Source organism: Vidua macroura, chromosome 1 (assembly GCF_024509145.1).
Source record: "Vidua macroura isolate BioBank_ID:100142 chromosome 1, ASM2450914v1, whole genome shotgun sequence".
Lineage (NCBI taxonomy): Eukaryota > Metazoa > Chordata > Aves > Passeriformes > Viduidae > Vidua > Vidua macroura.
The window spans coordinates 41,020,268-41,037,612 of record NC_071571.1 but is presented as its reverse complement, the minus strand read 5'-3'; the positions used below and the strand labels follow the sequence as shown (position 1 = coordinate 41,037,612).

The following is a 17,345-nucleotide window of genomic DNA, read 5'->3' as shown; positions in this document are numbered from 1 at the left end:
AAGTTAACAGCAGCGTGGAACAGTTGAAGTTCTCCCCAAAGTAGTATTGCTGAGTTTCTAAATATGCCTCTTAAATTATACTCTGGTGAAAAATCAGTCAACCTCGATCTTTGCCTCTGTCTCCCTTTCCCTTGTGCCCCATTTCTGCTTCTCCATATTTAGCACAACAAAGTAACAATGAACAGTGTGGCCTTTCACAAAAGCTGATCCTCACCTGCTTATTTACTACAGCAGCTTCACAGTATGGGTTATGCTGCTGGGTATTTCTATTTAAATGTCTGCTGACTGAAGAGGCCTGGCATTGCGTGAAGGCTGTGTTTGACAAAGCATCTGTAGTGAAAGGACCTGCCGGCATCACCTCCCACATTCACTGAACACCTGCATGCTGACAAATGAATCCTGAGAGCTCCCTTTGAAAAATAAGTAAGTCCCTGTACCTCTGTGTGGCTGAATGGCAATTAGCCCCCCTTCCTTGCATGCTTCCCTCCCTAAATAAAGTTGTTAATGCTGTTGTCTTGGCTAAGACTCCCCACTTTTGCCCTCAAAACTGCCCTGAGCTGACACCACAGCCAAGCCTGCCCTGCAAAGACAAAGCCTAGATCTTTAAGGCTCCTTTGAAAAGGCTGTCTGCAATCAGGTCAGCCTACTCTGCCTCACATGCAAAGACATTTTTCTCATTGCCAAACAGTCTAGGAGTAAAAAAGGGGTTTGCGTGTGCAGAGGCAGCTCCTCAGGAAGGCTGCAAGGAGACGAGGGAGTCTCATAAGTGACAGATGGAGAAAGAAAGCAGAGGGGGAGCTGTAGTCATGAATCACTGTAAGGGTATTTCACCAGCTGGCTGCAAAGATAACCAGACTGCTTGAACCAGGGGAAAATCTGAGAAGGAAATGAGAGTAATGGTGCACTGCTGTTGCAGCTCAGTACCAGTGACAAGTCAAGGGATCTACATCCTGGGAGTTGCGTTTAACTGCTTTAGCCAGAGATGCTAAGCACAAGTTCCAATGCCTACAGATCTGCCCTAGTGCTCCTGGGGTTTTGCTGGGGACCTCACCTCAGGAAAGATGACTGAAATAGGAAATAAAATTCAAGAAATGTGTTTCTGGAGATGATAATGACTGAGGGATGAAATGAATAGGGAATATCAGGATGTGGGTGGGCATTAAGCATCCCTTGAAAGGGGATGCTGGGCAAGAGAAATATTTCCCTTTACTGAAATGACTTCAGCTCTTCTTCTCAAGGTTATAATGGGTCAATCTCTTCTAGCTAAACATGCTGGTGATTTTCCTTCCTTATGAAACTCCCTTTATATCCTCTTTTAGCAGTTGCCTTCTGAGAACAGCAGCAATAAGGTTTGCTTTTGCTGCAATCTTCATTTTGCCCTACTCAGCAAATCTGAACAGGAAGGGACTCAGGCATCATCAAAGATGAAAGCCTCCAGAGTGAACAGCTCATATTTATCCTAATCAGGTGAGTTCCTAAATGCAAGAAACAGAGACAGATCACGAGACAAGGCACAGTTCCTTTTTTTCAGGTTTTAAATCTCCTCTGCCACATTTACAAAAGTGCTAATGAAAAGCTGAGGTTGTGCCAATGCACTTAGAAACAGGCATGACCATGATCCATTAAATATGGATAGGTTTTCCTTGGAATATATCAGACTGAGGTTCAGTTCCTGAAGCACCAAATGTTTTACCCTTAAATGTTTGACTAGAAAAGAATTTGGTCCTTTTTTCATGTTTTTATGCTAGCACGCTCAGCACACATACTCACTTTGTAGCTTTCCTGGCAAGTGTGCAAACAGGGGCAAATCTGTTGCCCACAATACAGCCCACCCAGCAAGACTAAATGCTGGTCAGACAGAGCAGGAGACTGAAATGGATGCAATTCCTCCCTCCTGCGCATGGACATCGTGGTGCAGCCACACAGTCACTGTGCAGAGTGGCTTCAGAGACCTCCCTTGTGGTATCCCACAGATGCTGGTAGAGAAACAAGGAGCAGCTATGCACATCTTCCCCTGGGACATTGGTTTCCCTCCTGTACACTATGTTCCTCATAGCACAGTGCTCTAGCCTGCAAGACTGTCCTGTCTCTGCATCTGTAGCAGCCCTACAAGGTGGAACTCTGCCAAGTCCAATGAAAAGGGAGCCTCTGTGGTTTTGGAAGAAGGATAACAAATCAAATCACAGTTGCATATCTACTACAGTATCCACATTAGTGTTACCTTTTACAGCCCCAGGGCTCCTTAGACTGCCTGTGTGAGCCCTGAACTGTGCAGCAATATTTTTTAGAATGATTCTTAAGACAATTCCAGAAGGCTGAAGAATTTGACATGCAACTTTGTGTTATTTTAGTTCCTGAAGTAAGGTGAAAAACTTCAAACATGGCAATATGTATTGTAGATATCCCAACAGCAACTTTTCTGATTTCTAGCATATACCAGTGCTGCACACTGGGAATTTTGTGTCAACTTTAGGCAAAGCAGAAATGGAGAGGTTTTTTTTTCAGAAAAAACTCTGAATATGAACAAGCATAGCAGCTTTTCCTGGAGCTGTTCTGACAGTCAGTTCCAATTTTTTCTTTTTTTTTTTTTTTGTACACTTTATACAGCAAACATCCCTTGATTTCTCATATGGATGATCTCTTGCAAAATCACAAAGCATGATGTGCAGCAGCAGCTGGTGACTTTGGGAAAACAGGAAACTTTCTATCCCACTATGATGCCTCTTAAGGAAATGACCAATTAGTAAATATGACACTTAACTGGCCCTTACTAGGTTTGAGAATTAACATTCCATGAAAGTAAATGGGAAGCAGTTATCACTTCTTCAGTTTAGTATTTCAAATTGACTTATGTTTCCAATCATTTTGAAAGAGATCAACCAGACTGAGTCAGTCCATGGCTACCCAAGATGTCATAGGGAAACCAGACTTTAATAATCTTTAGAAGTGACCTACCTAACAGCAAACTTATCCTTACACCAATTGAGGATCAATTTACTCGTGCGCTCAGTACTTGGTGTTCAAGCCTGCTCATGCACATGTACATCTCACACTACTGAAGGACTGTTAATTTACAGCATCCAGATACACTAGAAAGACTTATGATAGTAAAAAGAATCGCCCTTTCCCCAGACAACCATGAGAGCATGTCTGTCTCAACATACTTTTAGAGAGAAGAAAACAGATGGCACTTACCTCCTACAGCGTTACAGCGAGATGTCATTTCCCAGAGGACCAAAGCCATGGAGTACACATCTGTTTGTTTGAAGGACTCCATGTTCTCCAGGTTCATCCTGGACTCCAAAACCTCAGGGGCCATATATCTTGCTGTGCCAACCTAAAGGAGAAGAGATTGGGGAGAGCTCACAAGCTGAAATTGCAATTCATGTTTTGGATTCCACTGTGATTTAACTTCAGCTTTCACAGTAACAGTGCCATTTGACATGTATCCAAAAATTCAGGCTATACTTGGCGCAGGCCATATTTTCTGCTGCCAGGGGAATCTGGCATTGTCCTGACTACCAACTTACTTGCACCTCTCTTGGTGAGGAAAAAAAACCAGCCGTTTTTAGTTCCTTATGCAAATAATTTTGACACTGACAAATTTTCTCACTCTTTGGCTATTCACAGATAAACTCTGACCTTTGGGCCTAAAGCAATTGCTGCTGACCAAGTGTCTTTCAGATGAGCAAGAAACACATTGTATTATATTGCACAGCATATTACAGTGTTAGCTGTTTCTTTTCATGGTAGGCTTAAAAGGAGAGTAAATGCAGGCCTGGGAGAAGAAAGCAAACACACAAATACTGAATGCAGAACCACACATTTGAACTGAAACCAAAAATCTGCCCCTTTGAAAAAACATTCTCATAAACTTTATTCATACTGAGCAATTTTCAGCAATTACTTTAGCAGCTTTGCCGAGATCTAAATTATGATTTTGCATTACAGAAGGTGAAGTTTAAAAGTCTGTTTTTATCACAAGAAAGGATTTAAGAAAGAATTCTTGGATCACTCAACAGTTGTTCTCAAATGACAAATTCTTCATAGGGTATAAATAGCATATCCCCCTTGAAAAACTGCAAACAGAAGTCTTTCATCAGGCAAAGACAGCTTCAAGTTGGAGATTGGTTAATAGCAGAGATGAACAAACACAAGTGGGTGATGCAGTGGGACATATGATTTAAATGAGCTGTTTACACTACAGTAATCACTCCAGAGCCCAGAGGCAAGCAGGGCTGCGAAAGATCATTTCAGTTACTGGGTCTGCAACTGCAGACAGCCACATAGGAAACGTACAGTCTTGAGAGAGCCCTATGACACCTGTTTTATAAGCTTCTGTAAACATGTCTTATCACCTCAGGCTCAGGGCAAATGGGAAGGTGTTCCACAAAAAGTGGAAAGTATCATAAGAAGAAGGAAATATCAAGAACATAGCTTTGTGATAGGACCTTGCAACAGCAGAAAATCTCTGTGTCAAAAATATCCAAATGGTTGGAGGATCAAAGCCTTTATAAACAGAGGACAGGAACAAAATTCAGTGTGAGCAATCTCAAAGTTAAGTTCCCTGCTCCAATGACACTGATGAATTGAAGGCCAAGCATGTGAATAGCAGCTATACACTGAAGAGATACTTGGGACAGTCATGTCTCAGCACCACCGAGGTGAGCAACAACTCCCTTCCCTACATAAAATATACATATGGAAACATTGAAGCAGAGGTTGTTGCTACCCACCATTAACTCTCTAGCACATGATTTGTTCTCCAAGCACATCCCATCCAAAGCTTAAGAAGGTTACCTGTGCACATGGCCCATCCCCTGCAAACCTTGCAGATTTTAACAAGAGTTAATGATGCCTACACACAGGTCCCTCACATTGCCACAGAGTTCTGTTCTGGTCTGGCATTTAACGTGCTCTTGGCAGCAGTGAAAATGATTCTGCACTTTTGCAGGACAGTGGAGGATGAAACCCTATAACTAAAATGCACAGAAGAAACTGCAGACAAAAATTGACTTGAAGAATGCTATGAAGCCAATCTTATATCCATCCTGCTTAGAATTTATCATGTATTCCATTCTGCTTATGTCCTTCTAGATTTAGATTATTAGGTCTCTTGGTCATAGACACTTTTTCTGTATCTCGAAAACAAGTCCTGAGTCCTGAGTCTCAAAGGCATTTTTAGGTATCTAAACTCTGGCAATTCTGAGCTGATTGCCCCTCTAGGCTCTGGATATGCTTCTTTGCAAATAGCAGAATGCTTTCAGTTCTTGATTTCCCAAAACTTCTAGTGAGGGACCATCTCTCTTCATTTTTGTGATGTTTGAATCTTTTTTTACTGGAGATCTTACATTTCTTTCAAGCTGTTGAGAGATGTTTCATGCCCTGAGGTGGATCAGTCAGAGAGGCAGTATATATCTCTCTTTATCTGATATAGGAAACCATCTATTACAAGGGTGCTGATGCTGCTGAGGTACAGAACTGCAGGCCTTGCAGCCGCTTACCAGTTCTCTGAACACAATGGGAAGAAGGTCCAGATTTATATGGTCACATAAAGTAATGTCTGCAAATATTAACCATCATGGATGACCAAACTCAAAAGACTGCAAAGGTTCTATAGGGGGAAAAGGTGGTTTCCAGCCTGGTATTGTAGTCAATAATGGCTATATCTGCATGATATGGAAGGCAGTTGGGTAGATTGAAAAGAAGATGGCTTTGTAATCCCAACAACTTGCCTTCAATATCAGTGTCTAAGGATGACCAGAAAAACAGTTAAATACTTACACTCTTATTTATTTCATCGAAATCTCGAGTTTTTCTTGAATTAAAAATTGGGCCAGCTCCATTATACAAGTTATAAAATCGAATCTCCTGGTGGCAAGGGTTTGAATTAAAGGATACATTTTAGAAATTATGCATAAGGCAAATCTTGGTGCAAGACTTATTTAATAAAAGCTACAGCACTGAAGCTGGCATGCTGGGGAATTAAAGTGGGTTGCTTTTGTGTGCCCAAAAAGAACAAGGCAGAGGTTGGAGTCAAATCAATTGACTCATGCTCCTTGTCACATAGAAGAACGACACCAGCTGGGTCACCCCCAAACAGATTCACTGAAGCTAAACAAAATAAAACAGTCAGACTTAACACCAGTGCCCAAGGACACCAACTCCAAAGCCGTAACCTGATCTGGGCAGCCCTGTATTTTGTCATCAGTGTTGGTGTGGACTGTGGAAGTGGCAGTATCAACACTATCCTCCTGCTTCCAAGTGACTCTGAACAATGCCAGAGAAAGCAGCTTGCAATAAGGGTCCACTTTAAGCAAAGTGTCTGTGGGTGATGAATTTCAGAGTCCTTGTCTTACTTCAATTGGGCCCAGTCTTATGACCGACAATCTGGTATGACTTCATTGAACTCTAAAAAGATCTGGCATGCTGGAGAGAAATTATATGTAACAGAGTGGTATTTGTAGCATTTTAAATATGACTCCACTATTTTACACTCACTCCTGGCTCTGGTTAATAGATCTTCTAAAAATGAGATCAGGACAGTTACTTTTAAATAAGGAGACTTTCAAAGGCATATCTACAGTAGAACTGCTGTGAACTCAACAGAGCACTACAGACTGAAGATCTGTCCCTGAAAATATTCTAAGCTAAAATATTAGTTCCATGTGAGGTAGAAGTCAGTTTAAGTGGACAAGATTTGAGTGACCTATGTATAAAAATATAAATATCAAAAATACACATATAAATATATGTATAATTAAACTATTAGGAATTAAGTTAACAAATTGTCTGAATTTATACTATGGGAGTTTTCATTAAAAGAGACAATATTTAGAGATGTTTGTAGTCTTCAACACATTCATAAACATCCCTGTCAAGTATTATCCGTGGTCTGTAGTTGAAAAATCACAACAAGACAATAATTTTTATTTGACATCCTTGTATTTGCTTACATGTGGAGAACGTACCATTCATTAAACAGGTCTTTTTTTTTAATTTTAAAATTATTATCTATCAGTAGTTCTGTGCTTACAGCTTTTGAGGACACAAGACTGACTTCACATATGCTGGGTAGACCAGGATTATGTCAAATCACACAGAAGTGTAATGCCATCAGGCATTAAAACTGTGTCAAAGCCTCACAACATGAAGCAGATCCGTGTTGTATTTGTGTGTGTGTGTGCATTGCAGCAGTACCACGAACAAGCTCATGCATGCTTAGTATAAGTGAGAGGATGGTTGCATCACACACACGTGCAGGTCTCCAATCATAACAAAACCTACATTGTACTTCTCTCATTGTTGCTTTAAAGTTTAGAGCCTCTTTGTTTATAAACACAGTCATATTAATTTTAAATGATTTTAAGTCAAAGCTGCCATAGAAGTTTAAGGTTATTTCATCTTTTCAGCCAAGGAACTGACAGGCCAACTGGTACATTACCTGCTCCCACTTCAACCTTCTAACTTACCTGCCCACTGTTAGCCAAGTCATCCACAGACAGGGAAGGGTCCAGCCTCAGGGATAAACCAAAGTCACAGAGACAGCAGGTTAAATCATTTTTCACCAGGATGTTGGAACTCTTTAGATCTCTGTGTACAATAGGTGTTTTGGGACGACCACAGGGTGTGTGATCACTGTGTAGATGGGCAATCCCTCGGGCCAAGGACCCGCCAAGTTTCCAGAGGTCCTCCCAGCTGATAATGTGCCGTGTGAGATATTCCTGCAAGTTTCCTTTAGCATGGAAGGCAGTGATCAACCAATACTGTTTGCCAAGATCTGTCTTACGCTCCTCTGCTGTCAAGAACTGGAGTATGTTCTCGTGCTTGAGGTTTACATCTGAAAAAATGTCTTTCTCAGTTTTCCAGGAAGCATATTCTTCATAGGAGAAAATTTTGACTGCCACAGTTTCATACTGTTCTGATGTGTTTTGCTTCAATTTGGCTTTATACACTTCAGCAAACCTTCCTTTGCCAACAACAACGTCCAACTCAATGGGCAGCAGCTCTGTGTTGTGGTTGATGTTGTTGGCACACGTGGAGCTGATGTCTGAGCGGTCATCATCTAACATAATGGCACAGACATCACTGCAGTCCTTATGCTTCTTGGGCTTAACATTCTTCTCCCATGCCTTGCTGAGTTTCCTCTTCTTGTGAGTGCGGTAGGCATAAAAGATAACAATCACAGCAACAGAAATCACCAGTAACGGGACAAGACTTATGATTGTGACTTTGGAAATTTCATCTTTCTCCTCTGGCTTATGAGGGTCATCTGTAAAGAACAGAAGGAAGGCATGCATGAAGTTATATCATAGTTTGATATGTACAGAAGGCTGTCAATAATTGTGATTTTTATCCAGAATGCAACACATTATCTTCTCTGCTGACAGCAAATAATAAAAATTGTCACTGCTTTCTTACTTCAAAATGTTGTTTTGTATGTAGGTCTCTGCTTACCAGGACTTCCCTGTCTACTTACTTTATAAAAAGCCAGAACTGAACAAGTAAGAACCTAATGTAATTTAGTAGCATTGTTCTTCTCTCAGGCTTTTAATACATAACGGATGAAATCTTCACTTTCCTGAATACAATAGCCAAAGTCTCCTGTACTTACTCTGTCAATGTATTCTTGACAGAACTGCTCCTTTAACCACTAATTACTAGAACACATTAATTTTTCTATAAATAAACAGACAATGAAGCCTGTGAACTCCTACTTTCCCAGTGATTATTCCAGATCTAGTATATTTTAGTAGGATCCCTGCAAAGCCATCTTCAGGAAGTCTGTTCACACACTGTACAAAAATAATTAGGCACAAATATGTATGCTTGCATACAGACCCAAAACCCAGAACTCATTCTGATGTTTTGATGTATGTGAGTGCTGCTAGAACTAATTCAAACACCTGCATGTAAACAGGCTCAGAACAGTCGCCACCACCACCCTTCAGGTACTTCTATATGGATTTATATACTGGAAAACTTCCTCTGTGAGTTCCTTGATAGCTGTACACTGGTTTTCTGCTGTAAAGAAGATGTTTACTCCAAACTCCATACCTGGTGCATGCAGTGCACACACCAACACATTCTTAGGTGGAACATATAGGGAATAGAAGAACAACAGGGACCTATTCTAGAATAGGGATATGTTCTGGGAAGAGTACAGATTATTATCCTACAGGTAAAAGCTGCCCTGTTACCTCTAAAAACTACCTTCTAGTTCAGTATTTCTTAGGGAAGACAACCAGTTTAAAAGGGAACAGTTTTGTTCCAAGAAGAGATTAAAGGAGGGCCAGAGTTTATATCTGAAACTGATTTAATCGAATACATGGAAATTTACTCTTTCAGTCTCTTTCTTCCTTTGAGTCAGATAAAATGTACTGTATCATCTTTGCATGAGGGAGGGAATTGTTTGTAAGAAGTCCTGGGAGCCTACCCTGAATGGACTGAAACAAATGAAGTTGCAACTACAGTTAAGTAAGTGGCTTGTGGTGGCAGCATGATGCTCTGGCGGATGCTTACAGCCACGTCATTGACTCAGGCTCTGTGCATCAGGCCAAATAAGTCAATATGAAAAGGAAAAGTTTAATAAGCTCTGAAGGGAAGCTGTCACTAACTACATTACTGTTTCCCCTACTCTGTGCCTTTCAAAACAAAGGTGAGCAATGCTAAAACGGATAAGGGTAAAACATTTACAATTAGAACAAGCAGTACCTCTGACCCTCCAGTTTCACTTGTAATCACTATTCCATTGTAAACCCAGCTGGCAATTAGCAGGAGCCATCAGCTATTCAAAGGCAGGTGATAGGACATCTGAAAAGTATATTCTTTTTATTTGGAAAAAGGCTTGTATCCTGAACCAGGATGTGCTTCCTCTGTTTGAAAGGTTCATTAACCAGATGCAAGTGAGTAATTAAATCCTAGCTTCTCTCATAGGGTTTCAAGGAAGAAGTGCCTTTCTAGCACTGTCATTCCCAGCCTAGCACAGGTCAATGACATGCACTAGCAGTACCTACAAAAATATATTTCCTTTATTTATGCAAAAGAACTTAAGGCAATCCCACCTTCCAGACATATGCAAACCACAAATCCTTGTTCTCCAGTAGTTTCTCTTGACAACAAAATGTTAGTAAATTTTAAAATTATTAAATTTTAAATCAAAACAATACCTAAAAGTTCATCACAGATTAAAGCCAAATCTTCTGCTTTTAAATATATTGAAGAGGGGAAAAAAACCACTATGTTTGTACGGCTCTTACGGGAGGAATATATTTAGAAAGTCAAATGTCGCTGTCAGTATATAGATTTGCATTGCTTATTCCCTTGTGCATTCTTTGCTTCTAGAAAATCTGCTTTATTAAGAACTTGGGAAACACCCTGGTGGAGCAGAACTGACTGCATTGTGTGATGGCTGTTTTGGAGTTTTGACTGCAAGCAGGTCACAATCATGTGACAAAACTATGACCTGTAACAATCAGAGAAAGTATTGAATATTTGGGGCTCTGTTTTGCTGGTTTTGGTTTTTTGTTATTTTTTCTTGAGCACAGAAAAGCATGCTTAAGTCTGGACTCTGCTCTTGGAAATGAGTAATACGTCATCTATATCATAGGGTATACTCTTTCACATTTTAAGTCCTTTTTCTTTGCCATAGAGCTGCAGTATGTAGATCAGATATCTGAAATACAAGTATCTTTCAAAATGAGTGACAAAAGCCCTAAGATGTATTAGTTGTCTTTCAAATTGCTCCCCCTGAGTCCAAGCAGTTGAAGGTAGCTGGGTGCATGCTCAGCTCTAACTGAGGAGAAACACACCCTGCTCCTTTATTGTTATGGCTACCTGTGTGAGGATCTCCAATCATTCATACAATGTCCTAGAGCAGGTTGTATTATTTTCCTCTACAGCTGAGAACTCTCCAGCAGAGTTCTCAGCTCCTTCAGCTCTTCCTCTTTTTGCACAAGAGAAATCTCTGCTTGTGGTGCAGGGGAATTTCTGTGTAGAATGGAAAAAACTGTCAATGTTGCAAATGTTACTTGAAAAAGAATGTAAAAAAAAAAAAATAATCAAAGCAGAAGCTGAACAGTTTGGCCACTTCCCCCTGAGCACTGTATCATCGTGCAGCCCTGCTGCAAAGTGACACATCCGCTTTGGCATGGTCGCTTGGAGGAAGCAGAGAAGCAGAGGGTGAAAAGCATGCAGCTGCACAACCCCACCTAAAGCAGCAGGGACACAGCTGTGCTGATTTTCAGTATTTAAGACACTAGGCAAATCCCTCTCACCATTTGGGAAGTGCAAGAATGAGCATACATCAGGGAGAACTGAGTGTCAGGACTGACAAGGCTGAACTCTAAGCTTAGGAGGGGACCAAGCTGCCTGACAGGGGAATTAAAGGGGATAGCAAGAGCAAAGAGCTGGTGGCATTGACGTGTGTCTGGAGCAAGACACTTCTGAAACTGCCTTTGATTTTGCCTGATGATATGAGCAGAATCAAAGCAACCATTCCAGCACAAACTAAGGATGGCGGACTTCTCTGCAAAATCCGTGTACAAAATCAGGATAGGATCAAAATTCAGAGCATAGCTGTATGTTTGCATAGTGGCTAACCAACATTTTATGGCTTGACTAAGGAATCTAAGAATAAATATGTTCACTTATAAATAAATACCTATAACTGAAACCTTGTAATTTAAAAAATGGGAGTGCAGCTTCCTCTTTCTGAGCACTGGAATGAGTAAAACCTGGCTGCACAGGCAGGCAAGTAATTGGTTAAATGAAACAACATTTCATGTTTTGCAGACGTGCTTCTAAATAACTTTCCCCACCCACAACTCTTATTTGGGTGGATCAGTCTTTTCTCAAGCTTCAAAAGAGCCTATTAATATAGCATAACAATGGAGAAGTTGAGCTAAAAGAAAGCTTCCTGTATGAGGTTTAAACTAAGCACAAACCATCTGCATAACCCTTAACACTACCTAAGCCTTGAGGGAATAGGGCTCAGGTGCCAAGGAAAATGGAAATACTGTACAGCCCCAGTTCAGTCAGGGAGCTTCAAAGCACTAAAGCTAGCAAATTCTTTAGATTGGTTTTCATGCCTTTGATACAACTTTAGTGTCACCGAACTTTGGAAGGAGTAAGTAAAACAATGGCAATGAAATGAGGACACACACTTGAATGGCAGGGCAGCAGAATGCCCAGCCAGTACTGACAGAACTACTTTCTTGCTGTCTGCTGCTCCTGTGAGCTCTAAAGCTGCTGCCTATTCAACTGCTAGTCAAAGCCACAGAGCAGAGAAAGAATATATTTAATATTAGCAGAACTCAAGTTAAATATATCGACACTGATGTATTGCAAGCTTGTGCAGTGTCTTAAAAATTCCCAGAAACACAAAGTCACAAAACATGGTCCCAGACACAGAACTGTGATCTAGTTATTTTGCAAGATCCCAAGACACAAAGCAGCCCTTTGAGCTGACTGGAGGAAAACTCCATTTTGTAGAAATTCTGAGGTTTCAAAGTTTGATTTGAATTCCACACTGGAATGAAAACCAACACTTTTTGAATGCTTTTGCCTGAACAAAATTTCTGTTCAAATGTTGCAGTTTGGCAAGAGATGTATGTGAGTACTGAATCCCCAGCAGTGAATGGACTGGTATGGGTGGGGTACAGCAGCTTCAAGTTCAAGACCTGCCCTGACTTAAGGGAGAGCTTTTTACAAAATGAGACTTTGAACCTGGCATGTGTAGTGGTTTCTGAGCAAGGCACTAGGCAACAAAATATGGAAAAGCCTGCCCATCTCTGTAGTACTGTCTGGATGAAAACTAGCTCCATAAAATGCTTCACTTTCAGTGAAATGAAATTTACTCTGAGCAGCTGTTTGGAGTAATTTAGTTTATCTCTACTGAAGAACCCTAAAGTGGAAATGAAATTCTGTAGCTCAGCATTTCATGTACATTCCTGATTTTGGCCTTTTTAGAATTAAAATGGCTTGGAAATCTTCAGCAAAACATTTTTTTGGTGGGAGATAATGATTTTCAAAACAGAAACTCTGCTTCTGACACTCCTATACTTTTCCCTGAAACTCCTATCTTGAGGACAAAAGTGGTCTGAAAGTTGATCAAATTTTTAAAAATTTCCACTAGTTTTACAGGCATTGTTTTGGGGGGTTTGAAGATGGGGGGTGGGGAGTTTTTTACTCAGGGTGGAGGGTGTTTCCTTAGGAAAATGGTTGATCCTAACAAAATACTTGGTAATAATCAAATTCAAATGCTGTACCTCAAATTAACCTGCATTTTTTTTTTATCAGGATAGCTTCTTGGAAACATTTTAATTTTTCATACTTGCTGGAGCTGATTTTTTTTTTTTTTCCCAATTTAATAGTTTTGTTGTACAGGAAATCAGTTCCACCCCTCCCTCAGCTCTATGCTGAACCAACTCATGGCAGAAGAGAGAGATTACTAGATTTTAAAACCAGAGTGGGCTCTATCTTACCATCCGGTGGAAAATAAACCCTGGCATTTCTTGCAGACTTTCCTGAAGATAGAACTCCTTCAACAAATTCCTGTATTTGACAGGATCTTTTTTTGGACTAGGTAAACCAAGTCTATCAAAGGCCAGTAAGTTGTGCTTGAGCTGTATGTCTTAATGTTTTAGTCTGAAAAGGATATTACCAGGGTATCCAAAAGAGGATCTCTCTCCTGGACAGGCACTACCTCTGGTAGTTGGCAGGTCTGCCTGGCCTGCTATAGAATCATGGAATTGTTTAGGTTGGAAAAGACCTCTAAGATCATCAAGTCCAACTGTAAATCCAGTACTGCCAAGTCTACCACTAAACTATGTCTCTAAGTGCCACATCTACAGGTCTTTTAAATACCTCCAGCAATGCTCATTCAACCACTTCCTTGGGGAACCTGTTCCAGTGCTTAACAACACTTTTGGTGAAGAAATTTCCCCAGCTATCCAATCTAAACATCCTTTGTACAACTTGAGGTAATTTCCTCTTGTTCCATTGCTTCTTACTTGAGGGAAGAGATTGACCCCCACCTTGCTACAACCTCCTTTCAGATAGTAGTAGAAAGACAAAAAAGGTTCCCCCTTAACCTCCTTTTCTCTTGGCAATCAACTCCAACTCCCTCAGACACTCTTCACAGGACTTGTGCTCCAGATCCTTCCTCAGCTTTGCTGCCCTTCTCTGGACACACACCAGCACCTCAATGTCCTTCTTGTAGTGAGAGGCCCATAGGATTTGACATGCCCTTAGCAGTGCTGAGTTCAGGGGGATAATCACTGCCCTGGTTGTGCTGGCTCCACTCTTTCTGAAACAGGCCAGGATGTCATGGGCCCTCTTGGCCACATGCTCTCACTGCTGGCTCCTGTTCAGCCACTCCTCACTAGCACCTCCAGGTCCTTTTCCTTCGAGCAGCTTTCCTGCAAGTCTTCCTTCAGCCTGCAGCATTGCATGGGGTTGCTGTGGTCCAAGCGCAGGTTCCAGCATTTTGCGCCCTAAGGGTTTACTTAAAGGTATGGGAACTCATTAATCTGTTCTTTTAGCTATTTACCTAAATGTTGCTCTCCAGTCAACAAATGGCTGACAAACCCAGCTCTCCAAGCACTTAATGCATGTCACTGCCCAGCACCACCACTTGTCTCTTTTCAAGAAAGGTAGTAAGTATGAGCTATTTTGAAGACCAGTGGCACACCCACTGTTGCTCTCCCCTGCAGACCTGCAGCTTTGGCCTTCGCACATGACTACCTTGGGTATCAGGACTCAAGACTTCTCTATAATGCCCAGGGAAAATCCCCAGTTACATGTGTTACATGTTGGAAGAGTCATGCATATGCATCTGTCACCTGATGGGAATGGCTGCGTCTTAGTCACAGGGGTGGGAGGCAGGCAACTTGATTGCCTCTGGGTGGCTTACTTCAGCAAAAAGGCTGTGCAGCAATGACCTCATGGATATTTCATCTATTGTAAGCAGAATTTCATTTTTCAACTGATTGCCAAGTATGCTATTCAGCACCCAGGAGGTCTAAGAAACTCTTGAGCTCTAAAACAGAACAAATAATTTGTTGCTGCTTTTATTCCCTCACTGCTGGCTAGAAAGTGTAATTCCTTGGTTTGCTGGCACAGCACCCATTTGCTTAAAATCTTCCACCCCACTAATACATTCCCTTCTTATTTCTCCCATTCTAATAGGTCCCTTCACTGTGTGTACATGGCATTTCTCGCACACTTTGACTTTTTTAGCTGAGCTTTCCTACTCAGCAATATGAAAGCCAACGTATTTTAACTTTACATGATGTGACTGAGTTTCTGTGATACATGGCTCAGTTATAGAGCTGGGGTGTCTGCTGCTGTTTGCTGGTGGATTTCTGGAACAAATCAATTTTTCCAGTTTCAATATGTTTCAACAGATGCCACACATTAACCACTATTTTTATTCTCAGCCTGAGTTTCACCCCTCCAACCTTTCCCAAAATATTATGTTGCCAGTGTTAGTTACAGTTTGTTTCTGTCTGTAATTATAAAAGTCTCTTCCGTGACAACCTGATAAAAGGTTGGCCACATTCCCATACTTATTAAGCTCTGAAGTGATGCAAATTGTAACAAATATGCCAACCAGACTGCAAGAGCACTGCCTAGTTTGTTTTTACACAAATCTGTAACCGAGCATGGTTATTTTCCTAAGAAGCAAACAATATAAATAATACAGAGCAAAACAAAATTTTGGCTCCTTTAGCCTCTTTTCATTCTATTTCCTTTCTATCCCATTAAATGAATCAGATGTTCAGCATTACACAGCCTCTCCTTTGGTTACACACAGCTGCAGGCACTGGGTGGGACTCTAGTGCCTGCAAATACCTAAGAGGAAACATAGAGAACAAAGCCAATATACAAGCACTGAGAGGCTCTGTGCAATGTTATGTAATGTTACTGACCTCTTTTATAGGGCAGCTGGAAGACAGTTACCTTCTGAACATGTTAGTTGGATAACAGAAAGAGAGATTAATGAAAGCCTCTGTTAAAATTCACTTGGAAGCAGTCCAGCTGTAATCATCTGCCTTCTGATGTTCCTTGAGCAGTGGACAACTCATCACATAAGTATTTATGGACTGTTGACTGTTTGCACACAGATAAGTCTGAGATCCTCCTATGCAGTTAAGTAAAATCACTAACACTTTGACTCTAGTAAGGAGAGAAAGAGGAGAGAAAGAAAGGAAAAGACAGGATCAACATGTTAGAGACAAATGAGAGGTACGAAGTTAAGGACATTTTGAAACATTATCCATATTTACTGCAGTCTAGGCACAGGTCAAGGCATCACACAGGCATGCTTGTGGTGGTTCAGGCAGCAGAGCAGCACCAGCTCTCCCAGGTAACAACTGTACACAGTGAGCAATCACACCACTTGAAGTGCAAATCCACAGGCTGTAATTCGTTCAGGTAAATGACTCAGCCACAATTGATTAATCAAATAGGCATGTCTCTTACACTCTCAATTAGCCAACTCTGTAAAACCATGATCAATGTGAAGTTAAAAAAAACTGCTAAAAAGCAGCAAAACATCCTCCCTCCCTCGACACACTTCCCCAGTTAGCTTCATTATTCTCATAAACTCTTGTTGACCTGTCAGTCATCTCTATCACTGAGGTTTTGGTATTTCATGGCAACAGTCTGGATGGTTCAGAGTTGCTCCTAAAGGTTTCTCCCATATCTGGGTGTGGTAGGAATGCCCAAAATAATGATTTCATCTTGCAGTAGGTGAGCAGTAAACAGTCTACCTAAACAATCCCACAGACACCTTGGTTGCAAGCTGCATGGAGATCTGCATAGCACAGCGAGACACAGGTGAGGATAAAAAATTATCACATGTAAGTTATTAGAATGAAAGAACTATAAACAGAACTGTGTTGAAATCCTGGTTTCAACTTTTGAGTTCTCTGCACTGTTGCTTGGATTTGAATTTTCTGCCCAGGATAACAATTGCACGTATATTGACAACAGTATTTAAAGGATTTGTTTTCCTGTTTGCAGTCTCCACTGCTGGTTTGCATATTGCTGAATGACTGTACTTAAATGACCTGTACAAGAGGAAGGAGTTGCATGGTACAGCAGATAGGTAGGCCATGCACTAAGTAACAGGCAGGAATCCCATCTCGTCTACAATGAGTACCTTGTAATTTCTGTCCACGGAGAATGGGTCAGATGTGGGGCTGGAAAGGGCACAGTACTGCTTGGTCCCTTAGGGTAAACAAGGCTTAACTTCAGTCAAAAGAACTTGGGATTGTTAATAAAGCCCAGCTTTGTTAGGCAGCAGTCATGCTTGCACTGGCTAACAGCTGGGAGATGTG

At 41.1% G+C, this 17,345-nt stretch overlaps 1 protein-coding gene across 1 annotated transcript in view; it reads right to left on the bottom strand.

Moving 5' to 3' along the window:
• Nucleotides 1-17,345, bottom strand: part of TGFBR2 (transforming growth factor beta receptor 2) — a 60,600-nt gene that overhangs the window by 10,543 nt on the left and 32,712 nt on the right. The window contains exons 4-5 of the mRNA XM_053995569.1: nt 7,473-8,272; nt 3,196-3,337 (exon numbers count right to left, since the gene is read on the bottom strand). Coding sequence (XP_053851544.1) covers nt 3,196-3,337; nt 7,473-8,272 — 942 coding nt within the window. The remainder of the gene's footprint in view (nt 1-3,195; nt 3,338-7,472; nt 8,273-17,345) is intronic.